General features: G+C 46.5%; 4 protein-coding genes across 5 annotated transcripts; 2 read left to right on the plus strand and 2 right to left on the minus strand.

The window, feature by feature from the left end:
• Nucleotides 1–483: 483 nt before the first annotated feature.
• Nucleotides 484–3484, minus strand: GL218_01938 (Glutamine-dependent NAD(+) synthetase; the record flags this gene model as incomplete). The annotated part of the gene is made up of 10 exons (XM_033578424.1): nt 484–992; nt 1132–1163; nt 1312–1326; nt 1379–1866; nt 1952–1989; nt 2066–2449; nt 2499–2522; nt 2668–3205; nt 3281–3361; nt 3431–3484. 10 exons carry the CDS (start codon nt 3482–3484, stop codon nt 484–486), a joined length of 2163 nt encoding a protein of 720 aa, XP_033438114.1.
• A 4468-nt stretch (nt 3485–7952) lies between these two features.
• Nucleotides 7953–11357, plus strand: GL218_01939 (Linear gramicidin synthase subunit D; the record flags this gene model as incomplete). Its single annotated transcript, XM_033578425.1, has 5 exons — nt 7953–8261; nt 8320–8716; nt 8768–9007; nt 9082–9157; nt 9224–11357. 5 exons carry the CDS (start codon nt 7953–7955, stop codon nt 11355–11357), a joined length of 3156 nt encoding a protein of 1051 aa, XP_033438113.1.
• A 654-nt stretch (nt 11358–12011) lies between these two features.
• GL218_01940 (Serine/threonine-protein kinase cbk1) lies at nt 12012–14793 on the plus strand (the record flags this gene model as incomplete). Its single annotated transcript, XM_033578426.1, has 4 exons — nt 12012–12099; nt 12158–13142; nt 13203–13731; nt 13801–14793. 4 exons carry the CDS (start codon nt 12012–12014, stop codon nt 14791–14793), a joined length of 2595 nt encoding a protein of 864 aa, XP_033439184.1.
• Nucleotides 14794–15360: 567 nt separating this feature from the next.
• Nucleotides 15361–17283, minus strand: GL218_01941 (Inositol phosphosphingolipids phospholipase C; the record flags this gene model as incomplete). Of its 2 annotated transcripts, XM_033578428.1 has the most annotated exons (3): nt 15422–15454; nt 15571–16275; nt 16432–17283. In XM_033578428.1, the coding sequence occupies 3 exons, from the start codon at nt 17281–17283 to the stop codon at nt 15422–15424; spliced, it is 1590 nt and encodes a 529-aa protein (XP_033438999.1). The 2 variants fall into 2 exon arrangements, with proteins under 2 accessions (XP_033439000.1, XP_033438999.1); XM_033578427.1 differs by having other exon boundaries at nt 15361–16275.
• Nucleotides 17284–17643: the final 360 nt, after the last annotated feature.

Here is a 17643-nt window from a genome sequence, read left to right on the forward strand (position 1 = left end):
ACTCCCCATTGTCGAGGACTACCAAAACACTGGCAGGAAGCTCTGGGCATGTACGAGGCTGGTTTATACTTAGGGTGTCTGTGTAACTACCTACTTAGATAGGTAGACTTCTGAACTTGTTACTTACCTATTAAGTCTATTATTTCAGCGCCAACAGAAGCGAGTCGCTACAAGAGCAAGTGCTGTGGGTATATTCAAAGTCCGTTATCAAGAAGATACAGCTATATGAATGTACAATATGTAATTACTCCACACTGAGATATACCGATTGGATACGTTCAAATTTACACAGGAAGCAACTGTAGTGTAACATGTTTTAATACTTTACTACAGATTGCAGCTATGCGCTGTATACAACTAGAGCCACAATATATCATGCATCTAAAGTTGTTCTAAGATCCGTCTACCTAGCCTTAGACTTATGTACGACATTTCCAAGGGAAGAGGCATCTATCGCTCTTCGCCTTCCTAGTGAACGAACCCCTATTTCTTCGCCATCCGCTTCTCAATCTTCTCCAATTCCCGATCGATCTTCTTAAAGGACCACGACTTCCAGAAGGGAGGGTACAGGAACGGTCGAAGATCGAATCGGTTGTCGTCGGGGGAATAGGGGTTGCAGTGTAAAGCGGGTGTGAGAGTCGTCATTTTATGGCGGTTGATAGCGTAGAAATGGAAGAAGCGCTTGACCTTCTCCGCCACCTGAGCGGGTGTGTACTCAGGGGCGTCGTCGTCGGGTCCCTTAACGCGGTCGGCGCTCCAATCGTGGACAAGTCGTTGGAACATGCCAAAAGGTCCTAGCTTGTTTTCCTTACGTAGACGTCCGAAGATTGTTAGCTCCGCATAAGTCATTCCCATGTCCGCTTCGTCGCTCTGCACGTAGGATTCTGTCAGGGGCTCGAGTTCCGCAGTTGGCGTAGCAGTAAGGAAATCATGTAAGCACGGCAAATCGAAGTTTTTCTCAGCCCAGGCAATGAATCGCTTCAGATCGGCCTCTACATAACAGCCGATATTAGCAGTTATTCTTTACGAAGAACTCAGTAAATCGAGTTGAGAGATAACATTTAGTCGAAATAAGAAGGACGGGCTTCGTGTTGGATGGGACGAGGAGAGGGTGAAAACAAAGCTGCTCACTATCAATAGAACCGATCGGATTGATGTCCGCGCTAGATTACCAATAAATATTAGTAACCAGTATGAGCAATGAGGTCAAGGCTTATTGTAGGCAGATGATAGGTTTTGTGATATCTATCAAGAGTAGATAGAGCAACCGTATCTGATCCAAAGGAAGCAATATATATCTTGTATACTGACCTTGAACAATCATATCTTACAAAATTGTCAATATCTGAGTGAAAGTTAAAAGGGGCCGAGGACGTACTTTGTAAGGTAGCCACGAAGAGATTCTCCTACGTTCGCGCTTCCGAGAATAAGTAAACTTCCACCGCCGGGCCGGTTTCGAGCCGTCGGCAAGATTTGCCCAAATTCATAAGCCGTAACCATACGAATTCTTGCCTGCAGACATTGTAACGTGATGTTCTCCTGATGGGTTCCGCCATGCACCTTGAACTTCGGTTCAAAGTTCAAGGTGCTGACGAGAAGGGCCTTCTGAGAATTGTAAACATCGTCGATATCTAGGTTGACATGGTAGCTGCCGATAGCTTCTGCCAGGTCCTTTGCTCTTTGTCGCGTCTCGTGGGAACTCTGTGCCTTCATGCCCATGTAAATAGTCGAGAAGATCTGATTACAGAGCTCCTGTGGAGTCTCGGGGAGAACATTCTCGCCCTTATACTTAGCAATCCGTTTGACGTCATCGATCACTTGGGGATTTCCTTCCTTTACTGCATCCATCACGATACGGCACATGGACTGCAGCAACAAGTGTTAATGATCATGCCTAGAAGCTCCATATGAAATTAATGAAGAGGAATAGTAAAAAAAAAAAATAACATACGTAGACGATAGTTGCCGTAGCGCAAGAATCTATACCCCCTTTATATGTTATGCGGATTAGCAGCTACTTAACCCAATAAGTATGATCGGGGGATAAGGATAGGACATCACGCACCGCTTAGAGGAACGAGATACCCTGCTACACCCGATCGTCTCAGGTAATCCCAAAGATAGCATCCTGCTGAAAGTGCGACCTCTTCTTCTACGGTATGATATCGAAGCTTGATCGGCGGCGATGGACGCTTTTCAATATCGAAATCATCCTGCTCTGAACTGAGCTCAAATGCAGTCTGAATACGCTTATACTTTGCGCTGGAACTGGCAGCTTGCATGCCTCGAGAGATTGCCGACCGGTAGGCGCGGACTTCCTCGAGGTCCACTGTTGCTGTTACCACCTCGACATCGTTAAGGCTGAATTGAGAGCCCTGAGCCACAACATTTCCATTCACAATGATCATAGCTGAGCCATCGTAGTACAATCGGTCGCCATCACAGCCCTCTTTAGCCATATTAGTTTCAGCTCTTCAGCTGGGATCGGGCTTACTTACGTTGGTTAGCATAAAGATAGACACCTAAGGCAGGAAGAGTTAGTATCTATTGCGAACGGGATATATCATAGAATTCATCGAATGCTCATAACATAGCTCATATACCGGGCAGAACGCATTTAGTTAGGGGGTGTGCTGAGATATGGGGTAACAAACGCCTCATACTAACCCCCGCATTTTCTGGTAGCTTCCATAATGAGTTGGAGTCGGGTTTCAAGTTTTTGCAGTTCGAAATGCGAACCGCTAGAATTTGTGATGATTTCTACACCATCGAGGCTCATGGGAATGTGAGGCGCCGCAGGAGTAAAGAGCTCCTCGCACGTCTCTGCGCCCATGCAAGTATCGGGGGTGGAGATAACGGCATCACCAAAGGGTACGTGTGTGGCTCCTTGGATCTCTTGCAGCATACGAGGCAGATGATAATCTTCTACCTCTCGGGGATGCATCCATGGTGTGAAAAATCTCATCTCCCTATAGTTACCGTCATTTGCGAGCCACATCTTCGGTCTGATCATCAGGATCTTGGAATTGAGGCATATGACTCGGCAGTTAAATCGCTGGTTCCGATGCTGGATAGGCATACCAATATCTAGTAGTATGTCATGACAACTCTCATCAAGCAGGATTCGCCTTAACATCTCTAAGGAGTGCAGGTAGAGGTCCTGCTCCATCAGATGATCGAGACATCCATAACCGCATATTTCCAGCTATCATATCAGATTAGCAAACGGCGGATAATAGTACCAAGCCCGAATAGCTGGAGTAAATGATAAAAGCCTCACCTCTGGTCCAACACGCAGCCGTGCACCAGCATCTTTCGCTTTTTGAATGCTCTCGATAATACGTTGAGTATTTCCCTCCCACTAGAATATGTTGTTAGTCCCCCGCCACGGGTTAAGAGATTGATATTCTGCTGTGGGATCAATACTTACATCAAGGGCCCACTGGTTTAGCGAACAAGTCGCAACAGTCACAAGATGACCCATACCTGCTGCCAACAATAGTTGAGATGCGACGGTAAAGGGTTTAGTGACAGGTAAATATTATCAAGTTGTAAGTTGCGATGACTCGTTTGTTGATACGATAAGGTGGAGAGCTGTACCTATGTATCTAGAGGTATACATGCTTTGCCTGTCTTAGGTTAAGTTCGGATAAAGCTTTAAAAGTTTATGTGCAATTAGGTAACCTTCGCACTAGCAATTGACGTTTAAAGTGATTATGACTAAGAAGTACTTAAATTTGTATGAATTTATCACAGGAAATAAGTACCAAATACTCGAATTTTTCCTAAACAGGTAGTTGGTATTTTTAAGTCTCTTTGATAATACTGCCTAATAACTTTAAAATAAAATATAGAAGTCCTAAAGACTTTGTTATGTTTCTTATCAAAATAAGATTCTTGAACGTGCCATGAGGACTTCTCTGTATGTGGTCCGTGCTCTTAGTCCCGATAAGGGGTTCACAACCTCCTTTTGAAGCATTTCATAGGTAATTAAGAAATGAATGACTTCTAACTAAGGTTTTTTTTTATGAGTGAGATAGGTTGAGCTAATGGGGATATTTAATGTACTGGGTTTTACTAAGTTGTTCAGAAGTAGGATCGCCTCCTTACAACAAGCAGCAGCAGCCCCTTTAAGGAGATGACTTAGGTATTACAGAATACTAAGAGGCTTAAAAATACATAAAATTCATTTTTGACAGCTACAGTTGTGTTCAAGGCCTGTATTGTATCATCATGTTTATAAGTTTAGCCTTATAAGTAAACTGATCTATTAGATGATGACAAGATGATATATGCGGATACTACAGTCATCTACTGGGGCGAGAAGAATATTAGAAAATATTGGTTATATTACTAACATCCTAAAGTATAAAATAAAACTCGCATATCTCATACAAAGATAGATTACATTATGCAAACTCCCGCGTGTGATGTTATGAGTATGGCATACCTCATAAAGTCTTTACAACAGCATCATATCCTTTGGTATTAAAAAGGAGGCTTCTTAGAAAGGAGATACCTATCAAAGAGTAATATACTCATTATAAAGAACGAAACATATTCAAATATTTGTTGAGGAGAATGTTATCTCATACTCTGACCGCCACAATTATATAATGGCATTTACTGATTTATTGTGTTTAACGATGATATTGTGGGTTTAGCTTAGTCTTGTTCAGCTAAGTGTAAATCGGATTTTTTTGAACAGGTCGAGAGCGCTTGATAGTCTATTAACTTTCACTTTATTTATTGTTGTGGCTCGATTTAAACCATGTCTCTAGCATCTTACTTTATACACAGTTCAGCCTTATTATCCCAAAAGATGAGTATGCGGGATATTTTCCAAGATGGATAGCTACCCCTTTTCTTATAATCCCTTAATAACAACGACCATTAGAATACACGTATTGTACTGGAGCTATTCCTTTACTCCATGGATTCCATAGTGGGCTCTATTTAAGTCGGGACTTCCACTTGGGATTCTGTGGACGGGTTATGCCTCGTTGAAAAAAACTCACTTAACTCTAAATTATTCATTCTACGTATCCCAATTTACTCAAGTATGAGTTCAAGTACCCCCCCCCTATTTCGTGGTGTGAGATGCTCTGTGTACCTAATCAGAGGCAGAAGGTAGTGAACCAGTTCTCAGATTAGAATTTACTGAAAGAATAGCCAACTGCCGTCTGTTAGAACGACACTTAACATGCTTGCCAGCCTCATTGAGAAGGCCCATCAGGTCTTATGTCTAGACACCCAACAATCACCTCAATCATAGAAGTAGTTGCCCGATGTTACTAGGCTTCATCGTACGTGTCCATATCCTCGATATTTCGGCCCTTCTCGTCTGATCTTCACCGCTTCCAAGTACCGCTTTATTCCCGCAATTGTATGCCTTGGATGCTGCTAGGTGGCCAGAGTATCCATCGTTCGACTAGTCAACTGCGTAGAGAGTCTGGCCTCTGGGTTCGCGATAAAACACTACTGCAATACGGGTCGTCACGGCACCCGCATATTGGGTTGCGATATACGTTGGTCACCGCCGCTCTCTAGATCACGGCTAGGAACGGAAGATATGATATGATATCTTGCTATTTCCGACAGCACCTCAGCTGCGCAGTTGCCCCCTTACAAAAATTGGAACCTTTGTGCGACACTCCTGTTTATATAGCATGTTCGGTGTAGCATCGGCATCGCGACGGAAGGTTATCAAACCTGCTATATGTCTTCATCTAGGTGGATGCCAATCAACTCCTAATACGGGTCAAGGTGACACATGTCCGTAGGTGCGGGAATTAATATTAATTGCTAGTGATCTTGGCGCAGGAGGACTAGATGGTCAAGAGAGCCAATTGCGATATAGGAGGTCAGTATGGTGATCTACCGATGTAGTTGAAACCCGTGGATTTCGTAGGTATGGGATTTAATCCCGTTGTTATACCCGATGAGCTTAGATCAGTAATGAGTAATTGGTACCGCAAGCCGTCAACTCCGGGGGCTCCTGCGTATCATCGACTGGCTCATTTATATGCCGGTTGGGATTATTATCCCAAGAAAATATTCCGGGGAACCAACGGAGTAAAGCGTCAACCCTAGGGCTAGTATGTATTTAGAACAGCTGCAATGCGGTACAATTTAGTGCATAAAAACATCGATCCTTTATTTAAGTATGGAGATTTGAATTGCCGGTAAGGCTAAAATAGACTCAGCTTTAATACTAGGGTCATGCTGGATTCTACATCTCGATTATAAGTGTGTGAATATAATTTAGAGATCTCATTCTTTCATTATAGGGATTTGTCATATTGGAACTATACATCAGAGTTCAAATGAAGAATAGGTAGATACTGGTTTAAGATCGTATATGGAAGGTAGTTGGTAGCTAACCCTAACAACTGGATTTCATATTCTAAATTCAACCTTAGAAACATGAATAGACCTACTACTGCACTTAAGGCAAAGTTCTATAAAAATTTTATTTCTTAATAGATGGATCACGAAACTTTTGTCGTCATATCGACGTATTAAGTATTATAGAGAGCTAAGAGCGAAATCCGTCGGTGATATAAGCGTGTTCTATGTATATTTTATACATTAAGTTGGTGGTGACCGGATTTCGGAGAATATACTACTCGGGATTACCACGTAAATAGCACCAATCCGGTAGAACTCTACGCTAAAACCATTGTGTGACCCGGGAGCTAGAGGATCAATCCCGGATATTGGCCCGTTCAATTCAGACAATTAGATCCACTATTGCGGGGATGCCTCGGTCGAAGATACATGTTGCCCCACTAACACTCTCGGCGTCCGAACCGCGTCGCGAAAGAGCGGAACCAATACTATCCGGCTGACCCTTACAGAGTTATGAATGCCTATCGATTTTATCTAGAAGGTTTTCTGATATCTATCATCGATGTTGGTGGGTAGATCGTAAAAGTATTGACTCAGCTCTTTACATAGTAGCTGTACAGCTCAGCCTACATACGAATCCTTACACATGAGTAAGAGTAAGGTACTTAGAAGTTTAGAATGTAACCTAGATTCTAAGAGGGCTACCTAAATGGACATAAGAGGGAAACGGCAATCAAAATCCACTTATGCATTAGTGTCACACTAACATAGATGGGAAATGCCGAAGCTGTCACCGGTTGTCTTAATAAGCTTCATACTTGGTTGATCTAGTACTCATATGGTATAGAGTCATTACCTACGTCAAGCACGGAGGCTACGGATAGCTAAGGTTTCACTACCTGCTTCTCGAAAGAGATATGTAGATTTTTACGAGGGAGTTGCAACCGTTGAAGAATGTGGAGTCTAGATATACATAGGTACATGCATGTACCTACTAATGCTCGATATAGACTCATGTATCCATTCATGGAAGGATCCCAAGGTTCTACCTACATGTTAGGTAGGTATACGTACATGCCTTATGCAGCATAACCTACCTTCCTTACCTGTACTTTCTATATTAAAGTACGAAAATGTAGTAATATAGATATCTTTGGAAGTTACATGGCACCCATTTTAAAAAAAAACTAATCTGTGGTGGCGTGAGGACCACATTTTACAGCTGGCTTAGAACATCTAGTATAAGTGTTTTACGCCCAATAAATCATAAATTCTGTATCAACACGGTGATGTAATATAGAGAGAACCGTAGATCTCGCGTTCGGCATTCGCGAAATATACCTCGCTGTTAATAGGGTCGCATCTGCAGACGCACGCTACATTTAAGGCTATACTAGGTATGGAAGATATGACAACCCCAGCCTGACACGGCATATTTATACAGCTTAACACTAATATAGATAGGTATATAAGGAAGCCAAACACCTCTCAGGTAAGAGAGGGTTGTCTCATCTGAGTGAAGAAGAGAAAGCCTAAGACCAATCTACGAGAGCCCCTTATTTCAACAACTTCGAGGATAGATATATCACCATTGTATCATTATGAGCGGAGTTAATGACACGGAGGGTCCTAAATATGGGCGACGGCTTCCGCTCCATGTCGTTCAAGAGAGAGTAGCGACTGAACCAGATAAAGAATGGATTTCTATACCACGAGGCTCAGAGCCTGAAGACGGGTGGGAAAAGATCACTTATCGCCAGTTTGGAAAAGCAATCAACTACGTTGCGAAGAAGATCATTGATTTCGCTGGCCCGTCACCCGAAGGCCAGTTTCCAACAATTGCGTTTATTACACTGAACGATTCTCGTTACGTCTCATTTGCGTTCGGTGCTATGAAGGCGGGCTATAAGGTGGGATTCATCAGCAATATTCACGACAACACTAGGTACCTATTACTAACATTTATAGGCTTTATTCATCTCACCTCGAAACTCGACCGAGGGTCAGATTAAACTCTTCCAGGATACGGACTGCCGGTTTATTGCCCACTCCCCTGAATTCCAAGATTCTGTTAACTCCTGGAAAGAGTTACATGACTTGAAGAATTTGGTCGTTGCCCCTGAGCGAGAGTTCTACTACAATGAGGAACCGTCAACCATCAACTACGAGAGGTCCTTCGAAGAGGGAGAATGGGATCCCTATTGCGTTCTACACACTAGTGGAAGCACTGGTTTCCCAAAACCAATTGTTTGCAGACAAGGATGGCTCGCGGCGGTTGATTCATTTTATAGCAGGCCTCCGAGGAACGGCGTCCACCTCTGGACTGTGGAATTAACTCGAAGATCGGAAAGATATATTTTCCCTAGTAAGTGCATTAATTTGTCACGTTAAGAACTGCATCTAATGGTTTCGCCAGTGCCATTCTTCCACGCAGCCGGAATGTACATCTCTGTGTTCTTAGGTATTTATTGCGGAAGGCCTATTATGCTTCCGATTACTTCCAAACCTCTGGGACCTGATATACTTTGCGAATATATCAAACACGCTGGACCAGGCACAGCTACCTTATTACCGCCTTCGATTTTAGAAGAGATGAGCCATGTTCCTGAGTATGTTGAAGCGTTGAAGAAATTAAGCGTCGCTATGTTTGGTGGGGGTAAGTGAGATGATTTCGCTGCTCACAAATACGAGCCAGTAATTAATCGTACATGTTTCTAACGCTCTACGCAGGTAATTTAACAGCCCGTGCAGGGAACAGTCTTGTTAAGCAAGGCGTAAACTTGGCCAACCTCATCTCTGCCACCGAGTAAGTTACCTTCGATAAAACTCCTTCCCTACTGTACGTGGCAATAGTGTAATGCTAACAAATTAGAGCACCATACCCTTTCTTTTTCCAGACCAATCCAGAGCTGTGGCAGTACTTTCATTTTGATACTGAGCTGGCCGGCATGGATTTCCGCCCTAGTGACACCGACAAGGACGCATATCATCTTTTCTTCGTACGCAAGGATCGTTACCCTGGGGCCCAGGGCGTATTCTACACATTCCCAGAGCTCGACGAGTACGACAGCAAAGATATGTTCCGTCCGCATCCGACTCTTAAAGACCACTGGAAGTACGCTGGGCGCTCCGATACCGTTATAGTCTTCTCAAACGGCGAGAAGCTCAACCCGGTCACTACCGAAGAGATAGTGACCGCCCATCCAGAGCTCAAAGGAGTTCTAGTTGTAGGCCAAGATTACTTCCAGCCCGCAATGATTCTTGAACCTCATAACCACCCCCAAAGCGAGAAAGAAGAGAAAGAATTGATCGACAGAGTGTGGCCTCTAATATCTCACGCAAATAAGGAGTCTGTGGCCCACGGACGCATAGAAAGAGATTTCATCATGTTCTCAAAACCGGAGAAGCCGCTTCTACGAGCAGGGAAGGGAACTATTCAGCGGGGACTTAGTGTCAAGCTGTACCAAGATGAGATCGACGAGCTATACAAGAAGGCTGAGAATGACCAGCAAGCGAACGCACCCACCCTAGACATCAGCTCCGAGAGCGCCCTTGTAGAGTCTATTAAGAAACTCTTTGCAACTAGGCTTGAAACTCCGGATTTAGCCCCTGACGCTGACTTTTTCAGCGCTGGCATAGATTCACTTCAGGTGATCAATGCCAGCCGGTTACTAACCGCTGGACTCAAAGCAGCCGGAGTTAATGTTGATCATACTGCATTGGCTCCTCGCGTTATCTATTCAAATCCTAATTTCAAGGCTCTCGCTGCTTACATTAATTCTCTGGTCGAATCTGGCGGTGTACAGAACACAAATGAGGTCGAGCAGGCGGTGCAGACGATGAAGGCGCAATTTGAGAAGTATACGAAGGACTTACCAATAGCGAACACTACTAAGCCTCCGCCGTTGGATGATGGCCAGACTATCATAGTTACGGGTACCACGGGTGCCTTGGGTTCCTACCTTTTGGACCTATTGATTGCTGACAGCAAGGTCAAGAAGGTCATTTGCTTCAACCGTTCCAAGGATGGTCTCTCAAAACAGACCGAAGTCTTCCACAGCCGTGGTCTAAACACCGACTTCCGCAAGTGCGAGTTCCTCCAGGCTGACCTATCTTATCCCGACTTCAGTGTGGGCAATGAGAAGTACAACGAACTTTTAGGCACCGTCGATCGCATTATTCACAACGCATGGCCTGTCAATTTTAACATCCCTCTCTCGACCTTCGAGCCACATATACGTGGTGTGCGCCACTTCGTGGACTTCAGCGCCAAAGCCGCCAAGCGCGTTCCCATCATATTTATTTCCAGCATCGGAACAGTAGAGGCTTGGAAAGGACGTGTTCCCGAAGCGCAAATCACCGACTTTAGCATCCCTCTCGGGAACTATGGCCGCTCGAAGATGGTTAGCAGTTTGATCCTAGACGAAGCGGCAAAATTTTCCGGTGTTCCCACGGCGAGCATCCGCGTCGGGCAGATTGCGGGATCACGATACGAGAAGGGCTTATGGAATAAACAAGAATGGTTACCCTCTATCATCGCATCGTCCGTCTACCTCGGCATGCTTCCCGGTAACATGGGCAGGTTCGATATGGTAGACTGGATGGCCATCGAAGACGTGGCCAACCTCGTACTCGACGTGGCGGGTATAAACGAGCCGTTCCCCGTCGATAGGATTTCCGGGTACTTCCACTCCGTCAACCCAAAGACTATCACCTGGCAGGATTTGGCGCCGGCCGTGAAGGACTACTATGGGGATAGAATCAAGAGGATTGTAGACTCGAGCGAGTGGATGGAGGCGCTGAAGGCTAGTCAGGCTACCACGACAGACGTGAATAAGAACCCGGGCATCAAGCTCATCGACTCGTACGAGAGCTTTTTCTTCGGGGGCGAGAATACTATCGTGTTCGATATGGAGAGAACGCAGGAATATAGCAAGACGGCTAAGAACCTTGAGCCTGTGACATCGGAGCTCATGCGGAATTGGTGTAGGCAGTGGAACTTTTAAAGAGGCTTGTATTGATGGTCTCATATATTGTTGCTTTTTATGGGGAATTGCTTGTACTTAGCGCTTAGAATTTGATGTCTTTCATGATAATAGAGGTCTATTCGATTTGTTAACTCTAACATCTATTTTTCTACTATATGAGTTGATTAATGTGTTTTACAAGGGTACGAGTTCTATATTGTAAGAAATTCTGAACTCGTAGAAGGGGGGGTTAGGGGGTTAGATGGTTTAAGAAGGAGGTATGCACACCCTTTCTTTTAGGACTTAACCTTATAGACCTGAGGTAACTACGACTTCTTTATCCCGGCTGAAACCCCAATATTTAGATTTCTAATCTTAAGTACTTAAATTCTTAATATGTTGCAGTTAGGATGTAGTCTTGCCATCACCATCATCTAACATCCACCAGACAACGCCTTTCGGTGGTGTTCTGGGCCCTCTTACTATATTATACAACAGGGCCCAGAAGGAATTGTTATAATATTATCTCTCTTTCAGTAAATTGTCTGTTTTAATTACAGTTTTTATGGTACGCGTTACTAATGAATTACTGGCATGACGACGTACGAGTTGCCGGTGGCCGAGAGCCAACCAGCTCTCCTACTGGACGGTGAACTTTCCCCATTGGCTACTCCGTCTTACACTCCTTTATCCATGCCCGAAAGAGGAGAGTCTGCTCGGAAATCTAGACGACGTGGTGGTTCGCGGATGCTGTCTGTACTGAGATCATTGACGAATAGCGGTAGAGTTGCTTCTCTAATAGAAAATACTCTTTAGGACGACTCTGACATAACCTGTAGCTTCTGGCAACTCCGTCAGGGAACCTGCAACATGGCCGGCACCTTCACCTACCGAGAGATCACCTGGGCCGCGTCGACGCTTTAGGAAGTTATCCATGCCGTTTCTCCGGAGCCCCTTTGGCGCCTCTGTTACTGTTATCCATCGATTTAGATCTAAATCTAGACAGTCTTGCGCGTCTACGGAGAGAGTCGTCAACGATTCGCTCCAAGTTGTTTCTCCCGAGACAGTTGTTTCCTCTATCTCCAATGGAAATTCGTATAGCAATGGTAATACTACTTCCAGCGGCAAGTCATCCGGCCCGACCAATGGGACCGGTGGAACTGGCGGAACTGGCGGAACCGGTACCACCGGAAAGACATCTCTGGAATCCAAAGGGGAGTGCAATTTAGGAGAAAGGAAGATTATCAAGGCGACTCGTGAGAGAGAACAGGAGGCTACAGCAACTGCCGAACCAAACCTTACCCCGATTCAGGAGACGGCTCTCGATCTATCTTCGCCAACTATTTTAACCGTTGAACGAGCCGCAGCTGCAAAGATATTCCTTGAGAACTACTATAACGAAAAACTCACGAAGCCCAGCCCACGTACTCTTCGTCGTCGTTACTTAGAAGGGGAGCTGTACCATAATTCCAGACTCACGGAAGCAGAAAAGAATGCTAGGCGTCGTGCGTTTTATAAACAAGAGACAGACTATCTTCGGGAAATGAGAGTCTTAAATGCAAAGAGTATCGGAGCGGTACAAGGAAAACATAATCAACTTGCTGAAAACTATGAAGTCCTCAAGATTCTCGGCAAAGGAAGCTTTGGTGTCGTTAGGCTTGTCCGAGAGAAGACCCGCCCAGGCGATTCCGAGCATGATATGCGACAAGATAAGCGGGTATACGCCATGAAGGTAATACGCAAGACAGCAATGTTAAGAACGAGCCAAGAGGCTCATTTACGCGCGGAACGGGATTTCTTAGTTGCTTCTGAAGGCTCTAAGTGGTCAGTTTTTACTCTATTAATCTACTGAGATTGCAATGCTAATGATTAATACCACGGCAGGATTGTGCCTTTAGTCACTAGCTTTCAAGATGCCGCCAATCTCTATTTAGTCATGGATTATATGCCCGGTGGTGACTTTCTAGGCCTTCTAATCAGAGAGAATATCCTCACTGAGCCGGTTGCCAAGTTTTACATTGCCGAGATGATCCTATGTATCGAGGAGGCGCACTCATTGCGTTGCATACACCGTGATATCAAACCAGACAATTTTCTCATCTCTGCGTCTAGGCACTTGAAGATATCAGATTTTGGTTTGGCTTTTGATGGTCACTGGTCGCACGACACCAATTACTATCATACGCAGCGATACAGCTTATTGCAAAAGTTCAATATACCAGTAGAAGGGGATGCCATTGACCGTGCCGAAGGGTTACAAGGTTCAGTTAAATGGGCTCAAAGCGTAGCCCAGGCGATGCAGAAACATGAACGCCATCCACCATACCCAACCCCTCCTCCATCACCTTTATCAGATGAACCGCTCTTGAACTGGCGTAACCGGTGCGGTAATCGTAGCGCGGCGAGATCTTGCGTAGGAACAAGCCAATATATGGCCCCAGAAGTCATCCGCGAGGGTGACTACGATGCAAGATGCGATTAGTGGAGTGTCGGCGTCATTCTGTACGAGTGTTTATACGGCCACACTCCATTTCTGTCAGAAGAAGGCGGTCGTCAACAGACGAAGCGCAATATTGTCAATCACAAGCAGACATTCGCATTTCCGCCTCGACCCGTGATTTCGAGACGGTGCATGGATCTTATCGTCAACTTAATCTGTAAGAAAGAGAATCGTCTCTCATCAAGGCGGTATCGTTACCGGGATACAAACCCGGAGCCTATAGGCAGAAGTCGGCATCGTCGTGGATATCAAGACTGGACGGGAAGATCGGTATATCCCCACGATGGAGAGGATATCAAATCACACAAGTGGTTCCGTGACATTCCCTGGGACCGTCTGCAGCACATCCCTCCACCATTTATCCCACAGCTCTCAAGCTGCGAGGATACACACTACTTCGACGAAGAGGAACCGATATCTGACTGGTCCGAGTCTCAACCTGAAGCAAGCACTGAGACCGAAGGCTTAGTTCTAAACCCCTTAATCACATGCAACATCGTGAACGGTTTTCCTACTACTCCACCCCCTCGCCTAGTACCTTATAGAAGCCCAGAGAAGGTAGCCGCCATGCAAGCACAGCTAGCTTCATTCCCGCGCCACGTCCGCGGCGTCGTCGGGCAGTTCGTATCGGTGCCCTACGACTCGGCCAAACTCAAACGCATAGACCGCGAGATCGAAGTCATGGTCCCCGAAATGGAACTCTGCGACGAAATAAAAGTATTCATACGGACGTTCGGGCGTCGCGAGCGGAAACGGCCTCGTGATAGATTGCTAAGGGATAGAAATACAAAGGGCCCCGTGCTCGATGTGCGCAAGCAGACTGCTTTCATGGGGTACACGTACCGCCGCATGGGGGAGCATAATCCCTCGGGAATTGTCGACTGGGGCGTTGATACTGCGGAGGATGGTGGAGGGAAGAGTAAGGGCATCGAGCTGGCTGCTTATCGGGCTTGGTGTCAGGGACAAGCGGGCTGATGAATACTTGCTACGTCGTTGTTGCGTACGAGGCATATACTCGTTAGTGTATGGTGGGTGTAAAGGGGTAGTGACAACAACGATGGAATTTGTAGGAGAGAAGAAAGGAGAGGGGAGGAATAAAAAAGGAAAAATGGAGATGGGAGAAGTAACTGGCGTAGTCCAGTTACGTGAGTCGAAAATGAATAGTGTTAGGATAGTATCCCTACGCGTAACCTGTATATCTCTTCATGGTATCATCATCATCACTACCTAGGAATAGTTAGTCCTTAACCTAGGTAAAATTTCTTTTCCTCTAACACGATATTCATTCATCACTTCCTCATTTCTTCCCTAGAGTGATTCCTGGTTGAGGTTTAGGTATTTATATACAAATTAAAATTATATATTGTTCATTCATCTTCATCTTCATCTTCTGGTTAACATAAGGTATAAGGTATAAGGTACAAGGTATATATATAAGGCATCCCATCTAATCCAAATTCATACTTTTCATCCCCAAGGTGAAGTCATAAAATAACAAATCAATCAATCAATAAAAAAAAACCAACCCTCCCCCCTCCTAACTTACCAACCCTTCTCATTCCCACCAGTCCCCGCACTCGTACCTCTAGTATCATCCTCATCATCAAGCTGCTGCTGCGCGAGCCCATGGGCCCCACTAGCCGTAGCCTTAGCATTCATAATCTCCCACTCGAACTCGGCCAAGGACCGTATTTCCCCGCCGAAGAAGAGCAAGCCCATAAGTCCGTCGACGGCACCGGCTAGGAAACCGACGCTGCTTAGGACTAGGAAGGCGAAGGCTACGCCGGGGTGGACGTTCCCGACGAACCATACGGCGACGTAGCAGGCTACTACGACGAACGTCCATATGGCGAAGTGGATCATGCGCCAGCGGCGCTGCGTGCGCTCGCGGGAGGAGTATGTCCGGATGAGGGCGAGGACTTCGTCGTACGTGGTACATGGGAGGCCGTCGCCGCGGCGGGCGGCGGAGGATGGGGAGGCGGGGGAAGCGCGGAGTTGGTCGTCGAAGGAGGCGCGGAGGTCGAGGCGGGAACCGACGCGGTATTCGGAGCCGGTGGGGGATTGGAGATAAGTGCCGTGTTCGAGGGCGAGGAGGGAGGCGGCGTGGTCGTGGCTGTTGGATCGGTCGGAGGAGGATGAGGATGGGCGGAGGAGTTGTGTTTGCTGGGGTGGTTTCTTGGGAGAGGGAGGGCGAGAAGGGGAGTGAGGAGGGATGAGGTTGGGAGAGGTGGATGTGTGGAGGAGGAGGGTGGCTTCGACGGAGAAGTGGTCGCTAAGAGAGCAGCCAAGGTCGGGGTGGCGCGCTAACATGCCGACGCGGACGTCTTTGACAACCCAACCTTTGGTACGGCTGGCTTCGTTTGTGTCGTGGCTTGTTCGCGCTGCTGCTGCTGCCGCTGTTGCTCCGGGGGTGGAGCCAGGGGTTACTGAGACCTGCGGAGAGAAGAATATATAGTCCTATAGAAGAGTTAGAAATCAACATTTTTTTCAAGAAACCAGGGGATTATAATATGATAGATGTTAGGAGTAATGGCTCCTTGGCGAGCTATATCGGGAATTTCTGTCCCAGGAGACGGACTTAAAGAGAGAGAGGAAAGATGGAATATCACATACAATACGCTTGCCGCGCGGATCAGGTGCATCTGGCGGAATGACTATCGGCCGTTTCCCTGAGTGCAGGGCACGTTGTTCGGATTTGGACCATCTCCACGTATTATAAGCGCTGTTACTCGTAACACCGTTCTCGACGATGTTATACTGGGCAGAAGGAATCGGTTGCCGACGCGCGCGCTCCAACTCGTGAACAGCCGAGCCAAGAGACGAGTTTGGGTTCAGCACTCTCCAGGCGTCCTTGATAGGGGCATGTGCCGTTAACATGCGATATGACAACGACAGCGGTACATCATTAAAGTCACCTAGCGCGAGGGCCAAGTGTCCGCGCTCGGCGGCGCCACGGACGAGCTTAGCCATCTCCCAGGACTGAGCGAGTCGGTGGACTAGATAGCTGTCCGTCTTATCGGGCGGGTGCTCGTATATAGCATGAGTATGCGTATTAAAAACCTCAACGACATCGCGGTCACCAGGGCCGTACCGGATACGAGCGCACGCAACGCCCTTACCAACAAACCAGTCACCGCGGAAGAAGGCCGTAGGCCTACCGTTCAGCGGATACCGAAACATGGTGCTCTCCTCGATAGGCCATCTCGACAGGATAGCCAGACCGCCGCCAAAAACACCGCTGTAGTAGAACTTGCCGAAGGGCAGCACGAAACGCGTCTCGCGCCGGATGCTGCGGTAGTCTTCTTGCGTCCAGCATTCTTGCAAAGCGACGATGTGAGGCGGGGGGTCCGCGGAGGCGAGCTCGCGGCCGATGGCGGTTAGACGCTCGGCGCGGTGCTCGCTCAGGTGTAAGAGGCCCCAGCAGTTGAGGGTGATGACATTGAGCTCGGTGGGGAGGTCCTCCATCTTGAAACTCGGCCGCTTGGGTTTCTCTTCCCTACGTAGTCGTATCTGGTTGTCTCCGCCTGGATGGATACTTGGTGTTCAGGCCACCGTGGGGAAGAAGATGGAGGGTGGGTAGTTCCGTCTATATAAACAGCTGCTCGGGATTTTTTTTCTTTTTCTACTTCTCTCTTCCCCTTTGCGGCGTTTATCACTGCCACGTTTTTTTTTTTTGCTGCCCCCGTCGTGCAGTATGTATGTAGGAGCTGCAGCGTGCTTGGACTAGGATTAAATGATCCTTTGGGTCAAGGCTGTCATTTTAATAATGTTTACTACATACATGTACACATATTATGTAGGTATGTAGTAATTGTCTTTAAAGTG

Source organism: Daldinia childiae (assembly GCF_008694065.1).
Source record: "Daldinia childiae strain JS-1345 chromosome Unknown Scaffold2, whole genome shotgun sequence".
NCBI lineage: Eukaryota > Fungi > Ascomycota > Sordariomycetes > Xylariales > Hypoxylaceae > Daldinia > Daldinia childiae.